This window comes from Ischnura elegans, chromosome 5, assembly GCF_921293095.1.
Source record: "Ischnura elegans chromosome 5, ioIscEleg1.1, whole genome shotgun sequence".
Taxonomy (NCBI): domain Eukaryota; kingdom Metazoa; phylum Arthropoda; class Insecta; order Odonata; family Coenagrionidae; genus Ischnura; species Ischnura elegans.
The window spans coordinates 97,468,006-97,480,712 of record NC_060250.1 but is presented as its reverse complement, the minus strand read 5'-3'; the positions used below and the strand labels follow the sequence as shown (position 1 = coordinate 97,480,712).

General features: G+C 34.5%; 2 protein-coding genes across 8 annotated transcripts in view; both read right to left on the bottom strand.

The window, feature by feature from the left end:
* LOC124159310 (rho GTPase-activating protein 1) overlaps positions 1-1,462 on the bottom strand; it is a 28,094-nt gene extending 26,632 nt beyond the window's left edge. Inside the window, exons 1-2 of one of the 2 annotated variants that reach the window (XM_046535051.1) lie at positions 1,286-1,462; positions 744-854 (exon numbers count right to left, since the gene is read on the bottom strand). In XM_046535051.1, coding sequence (XP_046391007.1) covers positions 744-854; positions 1,286-1,334 — 160 coding nt within the window. In that variant the 5' untranslated portion in view covers positions 1,335-1,462. The remainder of the gene's footprint in view (positions 1-743; positions 855-1,285) is intronic. The other variant, XM_046535052.1, reaches the window with a different exon arrangement.
* A 4,360-nt stretch (positions 1,463-5,822) lies between these two features.
* Positions 5,823-12,707, bottom strand: part of LOC124159309 (F-actin-monooxygenase MICAL3) — a 241,657-nt gene continuing 234,772 nt past the window's right edge. For 5 of the 6 annotated variants that reach the window (XM_046535044.1, XM_046535049.1, XM_046535050.1 and 2 more), the window contains one exon: positions 5,823-8,176. In XM_046535044.1, coding sequence (XP_046391000.1) covers positions 8,089-8,176 — 88 coding nt within the window. In that variant the 3' untranslated portion in view covers positions 5,823-8,088. Of the gene's footprint in view, positions 8,177-9,875; positions 9,982-12,707 lie in introns of those variants that run through there. The other variant, XM_046535048.1, reaches the window with a different exon arrangement.

The window sequence follows — 12,707 nt, the reverse complement described above, 5'->3', positions numbered from 1 at the left end:
ATAACTGTCATCCATGCACTACACTTATAATTAATAACACCACAAGTAGGCTGCAGAAGTTTCTTTGCAGAAAACAGCAAATGACTACAAATAATAAAAATTAATTCATATTGCCGCAAGTGACTACTAAATTAAGCATTCATAATGTCAAAATGTTCTATTTCCTTCCTTAGGCCATGGCGAATAGAATGTGCGGTCTTCAATCACACAGTTTAATCACCAATTCTATCTCATAGGAAATCTAGATTGATTTCAATCAAGAGCAATAAATACAAGTAAAATCTGGATATGAACCATTATCAACCATTGGCTAAGTATCAGTGATAGAAGTAATATACATTTCCGTAGGTTTTCAATAACAATGTAAGTTAAATAATGAACTAAATTGAATTACTACCTCCATTACAGATAAAGTAAGGTTCATTCACTGGGAATATAAAAACATTAACGTCAGTTCTCATATCGCCTCCGGGATTCCACTCCAACTAGTGAACAAAAATACGTCGGATGGTGCATTAAATTACGAGAAAATTATACTCGAACCACAAAAAATCAACACACAAATGCCATCAATGACACATACACACACACAACATACCACACCATGCCAATGAGTAGTTTTGCAGGCTGCTAATTTGAAATAAAAATGTTAAAGGCAACTGAAGAATGTAAGAAAGAAAGCCATTCAAAACAACAGAAACCCTACATCCTTAAAAATTGGAGTGGAACAAGGCCACTCTTACCAGTGTTTACTGTCGCTTGCTGAAGCTCTGTATCATCGAATTCCAAGTTAGGTTCGTAATCATGGTAGTCGGATAAACTTGGATATGGATCCTCATGATCTATTTGCGATGCTATACAAGAAACATGGAAAATTTTATTACAACATAAGCTATGATAGTCTGATAGTTTGTATTGCATCTGTTCCACTGGAGATAAATAGCTAGCAAAACACAAGCTAGAGTCAGACCAAGTCATATTTGTATCATATAGAACGTCGCAATATTTATGATTATGGATTTACAAGAACATACTTTGTCGAAGAACGAGCAATGAAAAAGGCATTTAGATGGCATAGGACGTGAACAAGAGAAATGACAATACGTTATTAAAAGCGACGAACAACGCAATACATAAAGCAAATAAAATTCTCCTTCGAAGGCGAATCAATAAGACTTCGAAGCAGATACTTGCGTCTATTTTAATGCTAAACAGCACAAACATTAACAGAAGACTAAAAACGGACACAGATTGAAGTATCACATCCAGAGTTTGCATACATTACCTGTCAGGGTCCTATTAGGGCTAAATTTGGTTTGATAGTCCGCTTCCATGATAGAAATTCACGCGATCAATCCAACAAAAAACCATTATCACAATAACAGACGATTTTCATCGTTTACGAATCGGACTTTCAGCAACAACATACACGGTACTCCCCCTATGATCGCACTAGCAAAAATATAACAACTGACCCATATCTAAAAAGGAAATGACGTATCTAAAAACAAAAGAAAATAATTGTTCCGCCAAATCTATAGCCATTTAAAATCTTGCCACAACCAGCCGCAACTTACATGTAGGGTTTCCTTGCCAAAAATGTGAACATTCAACCTCTGATATTCGGAATTTTTTTCTATTTTATAGTAATTATAAATTAAGTAGCAACCTTTTGTAAATAATCGGGAGCAACCGCGGGATTTATTTAAATGAAGGGTGTTACTTATTCAACCATACCAATGACGGCGGCTGACATTTTAACAGTACAACTGAGTACAACGAGCAGATGCGTTTTTTAATCTGATATTGCCAGGTCTCAGGCAGATTGAATTCAAGGGTAAATAAAACACTAAATTGTCTTTGGCAACGTTATAATTATAAGACATTTTTTACGGTCTTTCGCTCATTTATAAGTGTATTATTATTCATGATTGAAATAGTGTTCTTGATAAATAAAATTGGCCGTTTAAAATAAATATTGATGATAGCAATTTTTTAATTATTGATTGCATATAGATCTGGTATCCATCAGGGATCTCAATGTTTAAAGACACGCAGGTATATGCAGCCTAAGGAGGAGGTATCAAACCTCATCCCCAAAAAAATTTCCCTTTGTAGCATTTGCCTTTAAATCATTCGTTTGGATATTATGATTACACTCGGTAAAATAAAGTAGCACTAAGTCTTCAAATATCATGAAATTTTTATGAAAAATGTATATTTTTTCTATTATTTTCTGGAAGAAAATATTTTCTACAGCCAAGACTGAGAAAGAATGAAAGAAAACCTACAGGAAAAATACAAATCGATGAGGGAAAATGGAATGTGATTGAGCAGATTTTTGAAACAGAGGGCAATTTTTCGTGGATGAGAGAAGACAACTGTCGGTAAAGTTCCACTGAAAATCATTACGAGGAGATGATTCAGATTACGTTTGAGAGTTCCTCATAAATTGATCAAAGAAGAAGAGGCTTTGAACATGAGTGATTTGCGTGGAGAAGGGCAAGTCGAGAAATGCATACTTACATACTGATGTATATGATGGTAACATGTGCATCATAGCATCTGCACCCCTGAAAAATGACTCGTAGCCTATCCAAGGAATCCATAGGCAGCGCTGCTTAAACCAGGCATATACCTAATAGGTCTGATCTTCAGTGCCACAAGGGTATTCTGAGGGTAGCTAGTTTGAAGAAGAAACGTTAGATCTGCTCAAAAATTAGGGATATGAAAAGGAGCTCAGAAGGGAATTTAAAAATATGTATAAAGATCATTACTATCTACACAAAATTAAAGAATATTACCGTTTACATGTGGTAGGCACTGTTTAGAACAGGGCATCATAACAGTTATCTAAATAAAACTATTTCCTATCCTTAGAAAAAACACCCGAGTAGTTTCGGATGACTTGTTTTAACTTGGTTATGGTGAATCCACCCTTAAAAACCTTGCTACATATATGTGCACTGAGTGTTTCTCAGGCTTCTACTTGGGTTAAGAAAAAACTCTGATGCACCAAAGAACAAGCAGGCATACACATGGTTGACTAAGTCGTATGTGATTGGTGGATTGCCTCATGACTGGCGGAGGTGGAACCCTTTGCCTTAATTAAAGCTTGTTCTTTTTGTCAGCTGGATCTCAATTGCTTTTTTCACAATCCTGTCCCAAAAGCCTCTTTTTATTACATTTTCTGAGAGTAAAGGCAATGCTAACAAACAAAAACTGATGCACACATCCAGTAATACAGTATGTAATTCTAACTCTTTTCACAAGATACTTAAATGCAGAGGAATAAAGAGCAATTTTGTGCCTTCACATTTTATGGTATGATCATCCCACACTTGCATGGAATTATGTACACGCCTGGCACTTGAGACCTGTAGGAATTTGGCATGGAATAGTAGGCCCTGAATCCTTTTTGGTGGAAGATTGATGCTGTCTTCGTCCATAGAATCAGTTTCTTTATTTATGCCACTGTCTTTAAAATGTTGCCTGAAACTATGGAAACATAGAGCTTTTCTTCTCATCCTTCCCTTGTGTAGTTTGGCCAAAGGACCTTTTGATGGCTGTAGAAATTTATCACGGTTGTTACAAATTCTGATGAAAAGTCTCTTTCAAATGCCATAATAGGGTGGTTTCCTATTATTTTTTTATTGCTTTAATCGAAAGATTATTACTCCTGGAGTACGTATTTCACGCTTTTAGATTTTTAAATGACAGAATCTATTTTTCGCGATTAAATGAAAAGTGAAAAATTTCAAGCGCGCGAAAACGCGACGCTTAAGTATGAATGCCGGGAAATATCTCCGTACGTCGTATTTCTGGTTCCCCCTCCCGCCCGGTGAGGTGACCTTGAGGCGAGGCTTAGCGCTGATACGTTGCAGGATGCTAGCGGATAGCTGAGTACCTTGCTGAATGGTAGCGCGTGGCTTAAAAAAGGTTTATTAATACCTTATCAAACGAAGAAAACTTTCCGAACTTAGCCATTTTTAATAGGTGATTATTAAGACATATTTCCCTGAGCTCTGTGCCCCATGCATGCATTGGTAACCTCAGACGATGTATAACTCCTATCCTCTCGTGTAGAAACTAGGTCCCTGTGACGTCATGCGGAGTGGAATCGCATGGGCGCCAATCTGGCCTTTTTCAAATGAGGATAAAATTTGACCCTTTCCATTCGTCTAAACCGATATTTCAAAAACCAAATAATTTGTGTATTATGAATACACTAATGGTGGGTAACGAATCGCAATCAATGCCTTTCGTTTTCTTTGATGAAGGAAACTACCCTATTCTTTTGGCAAAGTCTTTCCTTCAGAGATGATCTTTACTCGATGGATAAGACATGATGATACCGCCTGTCTTTGTGCCGAGTGATGATGGCTCCTTTCTTTCAGATACAGGCTCACATATTTTTTAAGCGGGTGCATTTATGGGAGTTCAGTTGGAGAGTGCACACTAAGGACAACATCTACCTGCCAAACATATTTCATCGGGTCAGAATCCCTAAACCCAAACTACTTGCCTCGGCTTTGGACGTAATTGCTAAACATTCCAAAGTAAATACAAGGCACTTCATGTTACCACACCCAGCAGTGGCAGATACATATGGGGGTTGCCAGGAGTGCATGCTCCCCCCCCCCCCTTGCGGAGCCACTCACATAGCAAATATTGCAGAACCACAGTTGCAACTTTTTTATATCATAGGATGCCATTGTCTTTCGCAAGTGTTAATCAGTTTAAATAAAACTTTTTTAAACTTTGCATGAGTCTTTCTTATTTTTTTATTACGATAAAAGTAAAGGTAGCTCAAGATAACTTTTGCACCCCCCCTTGAGTTTTTTTTTGTATCCGCCATTGACACCACGTAGGACCTCGTATTTACTCGTAAATGTTTGGGAGTTTCTCATTTCTCCTCTTTCCCTTATTTCCGGCAAAATATCATGCATCACAAGGCATTCACAGAGTAAATGATCCATTGCAGAGCAAATACATACGACATATTTGGATTTCAGGCGAAAAAATTTGAAAAAAGTTATCAAAGGTGTTTTTCATTACAGCTATTTTTTTAAATAATAATGATTTCTAAGAAAATGAATGAGAATACAATACCATGATAATAAATAATAGAAAAAATAATTTTTGATTGAAAGAAACATTTCAGGGACGTAAAACATAGGAAGAGAAAAAGGTGCATAAATAACAAAAAGAGCAGTTCTATCCCTAAGACCTCACGATATACACAAACAAGGTCATTATTAAACATAACTAAAATTGAAGATGCACGAATAAATGCATTACACTCTTCTGAAATAATTCCCGTTCTTCCTCTTGCATTGATTGTAGACTACACTGCATATTATTAAAAAATGTCCGTGCCTCAAAATAATTTTTTTAGATTAAAACAGGGCAATTTCTTTTTTAAATTTCCAGCCAGTAAAGGCAATGCTAACAAAAAAAACTGATGCACACATCAAGTATGCAGTTCTAACTCTTTCCACAAGATACTTATATGTAGAGGAATAAGCTGTAGATGAACAAGCTGTTCCATTAACAAGTATTTCAATAAAAATAAAAGGGAGTTGCTGCTAGCAATAAAAATTTCAGAAAACTTACCAACATTTCAATTTTCAGTGAGTATCAATAAACATAGAAAATTGCATAAGTGGTGTTTCATGAATTCTTGTAAGCCAATAACATGATTCACTTCCTAAATAAAGCATGATACTTTGAGTGAGACACCAAATATAACAACAATTTACAAGTTCTAATTTATTTTTGAAATTTCTGGTGATTGAAAGAGATATTAAATTCTTCTGTAAAACAGTATAAAAGCTTTTAATTCACTTAGGCAAAATGTACACCAAATAGGTAAGACATTGTCTCAAGCATATGAATAACACACACATTCTCAGTTAGTTACAAAAAATTTCACTTCAAGAAGGCAGGGGCATATAAAGGCATGTTTCTATCTCATGATTGCTACATGAAGTGATCTTCTGTGGGTAATTCATGAGAAAATAATAAAATAGACAAAACAACAGTCTCTGCCAAAAGGCATCAATCCAAATGAAGCCACTTAAAAATAGGAATTAAATCTATAAACATATTATACAGCTGTACAAAATATAAAGTTTTCTACAAAGAGAAATGACCTGCACAGTAACATTCAAATAATGTAAATATTGAAAACAAAACAATTTGGAGTTAGTTTGACTTTATTTTGATACTTCATAAGCTAAAAAAATAAATTAAAAGGCATGTCATGACTCAACCCCTTCAAAGGTCAGTTGTCATAACCATGCATGTTTAAAGAATCTCCCTTTAAGTTAACATTTCGTGGCAGCATCTATAGCACATAATAAAATATGCAAAAGGAAAATGCTGTTAACTATGTAAATTGCAAATTCTGTTCCTTGAGTAACAAATACATTCATTAAAATGCAAATATTCAAAAAAGCACCCTCATAACAATGAATTTCCATCAGAAAACTAATATAGGCATTTCGCTGTGCCTTACAATAATTTATATTTCGTCAATACCCAATGAATCAAGTCAATAGACTACGAAATGTCTTTGTAAAGTATATTAGAAAAGGCATTCAAGAGAAGTGGTAGCTTTTATTTTTGAATTCTAATTTGATTTCAGGACAACTTTTAGAGACAAAATAAAAAACACTTCATTTGCAATGGCCTTTCAATTTCCCAAGGAAGCAACTATAAAATTGATCCTACTAAAACTGCATGAATCCAAGGCACACTACTAGCAGCCCTTCTAACGTAATCATTCCAAGCCAATTCTTCGAAAGTAAGACTTGAATAACTATTGAAGACATATTAGACTCCAGGTTCTAAGAATTATTTATCCATTTCAATTAAAAGAGACCCTGTTAAAGCTGTGTATTACAATCAATTAGGTTTCTCTTTTAACGTCAAAATTTGTAAGTTTTAAAAATAAATTAAACTATACAAATGGATGTAATAATTTTCCATGAGCAGGAAAATATTCTAGGGAACAAACCATTTACAACCTTACGAAAGTAAGCAACCATTTAATAGATGGTTAAAGAGTGATGCATAAGTCAGAGTCTTCAACTTAAATTGAAGATCACATAATAACTAAGATTAATAACAAATTAAATTTTTTTTAATACCATGACTGTCTTAAATGCTTTTCTAATCATATTCTTATTAAATTAAAACAAAGGCAGTGTTTCAGGATTATTAAAAATAGAGAAAATATTAGGATCAAACTTTAAACCTTTCCCATGACTTCATTTCATTAAGATCTAGAACAGAATATTTTGTATGTTGGGAATATTAGACATAGCATTCAATCCAACAAAATAGCAGAATCATTACATATGACATTTCATTCTCTACATTTCCTGAAAATTAAGAATAGCATCATTTGTTGGTCAAGGATAATGCCTGAGAAAATTACTAAGCGGTACAAATTTCAGGTTAACCTTAGGAGGATAAATTTCTTTAGGCGCTAACTATTTAACACCTGTAAGGGATAAAAAAGACTTAGCACAGAGATAGCCTTTAAGTGTAACACCACTATGAACAAATCTATACAAAAAATATTTTCAACACAAGGTTTCAATACAAGTAATATCTGGCAAAAGACTTCCCTCATTCATATTATTAGGCGATTTGATTTTTTTCAGCCAAGACAAAGTTCATGTTACCTTATACATATATTTCATTTCAGACAGAAATAAGTCTTTCTAATGTACATTTACAGAAAAATTAATGCCTATATCCATGATTACAGTTTGTCTCTATCCACAAGGGTATAATAATAAAATAACAAAGTCTATCCATAAAAACACCCTATTAGAGACTTTTTGTAGGCTTCACCATTAAAATAAATACTCATGTAAAAAATTTCCCCGTACTCCCACCAAGACACAGCCAATTTAACATAATTTTCAGCAGGAGGTCGAACAAGAGTACTTGCAGGCTTCACCATTGCTCAAATGGAATTCATGGAAAAAAATCACACTCTTGCGAAGTAGTTTTTCATGTTTTAGAATGTATAAATTTGCCACTAGGTACTCCTTCCATATGATGAGCTGAAACTCAGACATGTGATTCCTTCCGGATCGGACTGAGGCGCAGACCTTTGGCCAACATGCGAGATCTTAAATCTCTATCTTCTTCGCGGTACCTGTATTAAAAATAAGTGAGGAGTTAATGCATTATTATAGGTATCAGCCATAAGTAACCATAGTATAATTATCCAATACGACAAAACTTAAGACTTGAAAAATCATTGAAAAAAAATCAAATTTGGGTTGTATACACCCTTAAACAACAAATGCTATTATATTTTAGTTTCCTAAAAATTTTGATAGAAATGATAAAATTCTTTACATCATAAACACTATGATTGTTATATCTATTCATCGATCCAATGATAAAGTTGACCATGTATCAGAACATTAGTATACCACCATTATTTTCAAAGATTATAGTAGTAAAATTTGGAAATGCTGTGTCAGTAAATTTCCACTCCTCCCAAATTCAGTAACTCCATAAGACACCATATTAAAATATTTCTATTTGTTGTCTACCTTACCGACAGCGAAGCAAATATGCTTTTCACTCATGTATTTATAGTAAGGTGGTCCTTATTTTTAAAGTTTTCCAATTCCTTATAGGACCCCCTGAGATTTGTTCCATTTGGATAGAAAATAAATCGTGAATATTACTTTTTACAATTGGATACCGGGAAAACATGCTATCCTGAAAGAACAAATCATGAAATCTGAATTTGAAATTGAACGAGCGAACATGGATTATAAAGTGTATTGTACAATAAAGTTATGCAATTTTGGGTCTTTTTCGGACATAACTGAAGATGATGTCATTCTTGGATTACTCTATCACTTTTCTTTTGTTTTACAATGACTTGTTATATATTTGTAGTGTATCACCTCAAATATCTTTCATTTCTGCCCTTTGGTTCCTCGGATATCACACCAAAAGGGAGCGTGTGCCACCCCAGAAAGATATTTTGGGTGACACCTGGGTTGTATGCACTCAATATTTGTAGATCATTCTCACCCATTGTAAAACCATAAAATTCCATATATAAACTTTAAACTTAGTCAATATATCCTTTTAAGACATTTTTAAACAACAAAACTTTCAAGCAAGCACTCCTATAGGGTGGTTTCCTATTTTTCTTTTATTGCCTAAATCGAAGGATTATTACCCCTGGATTACGAATTTCACGCTTTTATACTTTTAAATGACGATATCTATTTTCCCCCATTAAATGAAAAGTGAAAATTTTCAATCGCACGAAAATGCGACGGCTAAGTATGAATCCTGGGAAAACCCTGTGTGACGTCATTCTGGTTCGAGCTGCTGCTGTGTGAGGCCACCTTGGTGCGAGGCTATGAGCACCGATAAGTTGCAGGCTGCTAGTAGGTAGCAGAGTACCCTGCTAGCCGGTACTGCTTGGCTTCAATAAGGATTATTAATACCCTATTAAACGAAGGAAACTTCCCGACCATAGGCAATTTTAATAGATGATTATTAAGAGATGTTTCCCTGAGCTCTGTGCCTAATGCATGCATTGGAAATCTCAGACGATGTAAGACTCCTGACTACTCGTATAGAATCTAGGTCCCAGTGACGTCAGGGGGAGTGGCATCGCATGGTCGCCAATCTGGCCTTTTTCAAATGCAGTTAAAATTGACCAATAACATTCGTCTAAACTGCGATTTCTACAACCAAATAATTTGTATATTATAGAAACACTAATGTTGGGTAACGAATCGCAATCAATGCCTTTCGTTTTCTTTGATGAAGGAAACTAACCTACTGTCCAAAAGTTATCCCTGTTTTTGGATGCTGTGTATTTGGATGATTTACAATGCTTTGCTTGCTGGAGGTCACGACGTATCCAAGGCTTCTGGCAACAGGGTAAACTCACGGCCAATCACACCACTTGGATCAATGTTCCTGCAGTTTAAAAATCATCAGTAATTTTGGCTCCTACTAGCATCAAAACAAACTCTGTAAGATCCTGTGTAAAAGAGAGAGAGCATATCCCAAATGTTTCCTATAGTATGTATATCACAAATATTTCCAAAAGTTTTATGACTGCGTGATTGACCGAATGCCCGCAGACTTATGCAGCCGGTTGTATGACCGCCAAGTAGTCCATCCAAAGGCAAAATAGTATCTGCCCTTCGCTGGCCCTTATAGCCTAGGGTGGGCCAAAAAATTACTTTTTTCAAGATAAAATATGCCCTGTGCAGGAAAGTTGCTAACTTACATCAGGGGCTAAAATTCAATTTTTTTCTAAATCTAATATTATTAATCACGGCCACCCTGGTCCCATAGTTAAAGATTTTGCAAACATTCAGGCTGAATTTGTATAGAGGCACCAATGGAGAATAAATCACAGTTACTAAGCCCGTTTTGTCAATAAACACTGATAAATTCAAGGGATAGCATTCAAGTTATATTTACGAAGTTTAAAGTTTATCTAAAGAATTTTATGGTTTTACAATGGGTAGGAATGATCAACAAATACTGAGGGTATGCATCCCATGTGCCACCCACAATGTCTGCCGTGGGGTGGCATGTGCTCCCTCTTGGTGAGATATCTCCGGTACCAAAGGGCAGAAATGAAAGATATTTGAGGCGATATACTACAAATGTCAAACGAGTCGTTTTAAAACAAAAGAAAAGTGATTGAATAATCCAATAGTGACATCATCTTCAGTTATGTCTGAAAACACCCAAAAATATCAAACTTTCACAACTTCAAGAGCAATGCAATTCTAGGAAATTAGCTCATCTAAATAAGAGGGAATGAGATTTCTCACAGCTCAAAAGAAAATCACTACCTCTTCTTTGAATAAAATAACATAATAAATAAGCACGTTTTCCTGGTATCCGATTGCAAAAAGTAATTTTCCCGATTTAATATATAACCAAATGGTTCAAATCTCTGGGGCTTCCCAAAAGAAAACGAAAACTTTAAAAATAAGGACCACCCTCATGTACAGCAATTTTTGTCAGTACGACCATCAATATCGAGGGAAAAATTCTAGGAAATTAGCTTATCTAAGTAAGAGGGAGTGAGATTTCTCACAGCTCAAAAGAAAATCAATAGCTCTTCTTTAAATACAATAACATAATAAATAAGCATAAGGATATGATACAATTCTGATCAATTAAAACATGTTGACTTTTAACTAGTTAAAATAGAGAATTTTTGAACAAATATTGTAATACACAAAGATAAAATTAAGTTCCTATATCAGTGTTCTTAAGGCTAACATCCACAACTTCTTCGGAGTCAAAAATGATTTATCTAAATTATAAATAAATATGAGGAGTACAGACGAAATAAAGAGTCCCCAGGAAATCAGGAATGCAAACATTGTGGATATAAATTTGATGAAAAAACTGGAGAGCAGTTCAAATTTGGTAAAAGTCATACAATTCTTTGAGACACATACAAGTACAACATCAATTGGAAATTTGAGTAAGTGTTGATAGACAACAAGTAATATAAAAACAAACTAGGAGATTTATTCATAGCCAAAAGAAGGGGCACTTGAGCAATGAAAAAGTAACCCGATAAACTCCCTATTACAATGCTTTTTGCTAAATAAAGAATTGAAACTGACTGAGGTAGCTTTTCAATGCTGAATACTTAAAGAGGACAGTAGATAATAAGAAAATAATTTAAAAAATAATAAAATAAAGTGATTCAACAGGCAAGAGAACTTCCATACACAAAGAAACAGTTATCTACGTTTACAAACAATGATCTAGATCATTGTGGGTTGAAGAGAAGAACTTCCCTAGGTTCAGCTACTGAATTGATTTTCAATATACCCAATTAAATAAAACTTAATATGCATGAAGAATTAATTGAAAATTTTCCAATCATAATGCTGTTTCATAATTGAGACAATATTCACCAATTAAATATAAACCCATTAACCCCCAAAGAATAGAAAACTAAATTTGTGCAATAAGAAACTACAGCAACAAAATATGTGCTTACCTATGCTACCAGGACTAAAATGGTTGATTTCAATCCAGATATGTATCATGCAATATCTGTTGAGCAGGTTTCAAAGGGTAGAGGATATATAGAGGGCTAAGAATGGTATTTAAGGGCCAGTGTTTCAAGGAGAATAGAACACCAAAGCCAACATGCATTAAGGCTAAAGTTATATAATATTCACAAAAGCAACAAAAACAACACATCCGTGGACTGTTGGTGGTAAATATGTAGCCTGAAAATTTACAATTAAGGAATGTATTATATCATAGAGCATTTTTAGGAAATCTCCAAAAAGCCCATGACAAATAACATTGGATGACACAATTCCTTTAATTACTAGCATTAAATCACCACGACTGATGAGACAATGCTGAGATAAAAAAGGAAATTTTTACTTGATGAAAACATTTTTTCAATGAGCATGCAAACCAGAGTATTCACTCTTAAAAGCAGTTTTACATGGGGCACATATAAAAGTACACTTTGATCAATTATATATATAATTTAATTAACCAATTTCACATTCCAAAGCAAATGAGAAAAAATACAGCAAGAGCAATTTTTCCATCCCCCATGGATTCATCAGTTCACTTAATTTTACACTGATGTAAAGCACTCTCCCCTATGCTTCAGCATTTTAAGTTGAATGCACTATAAG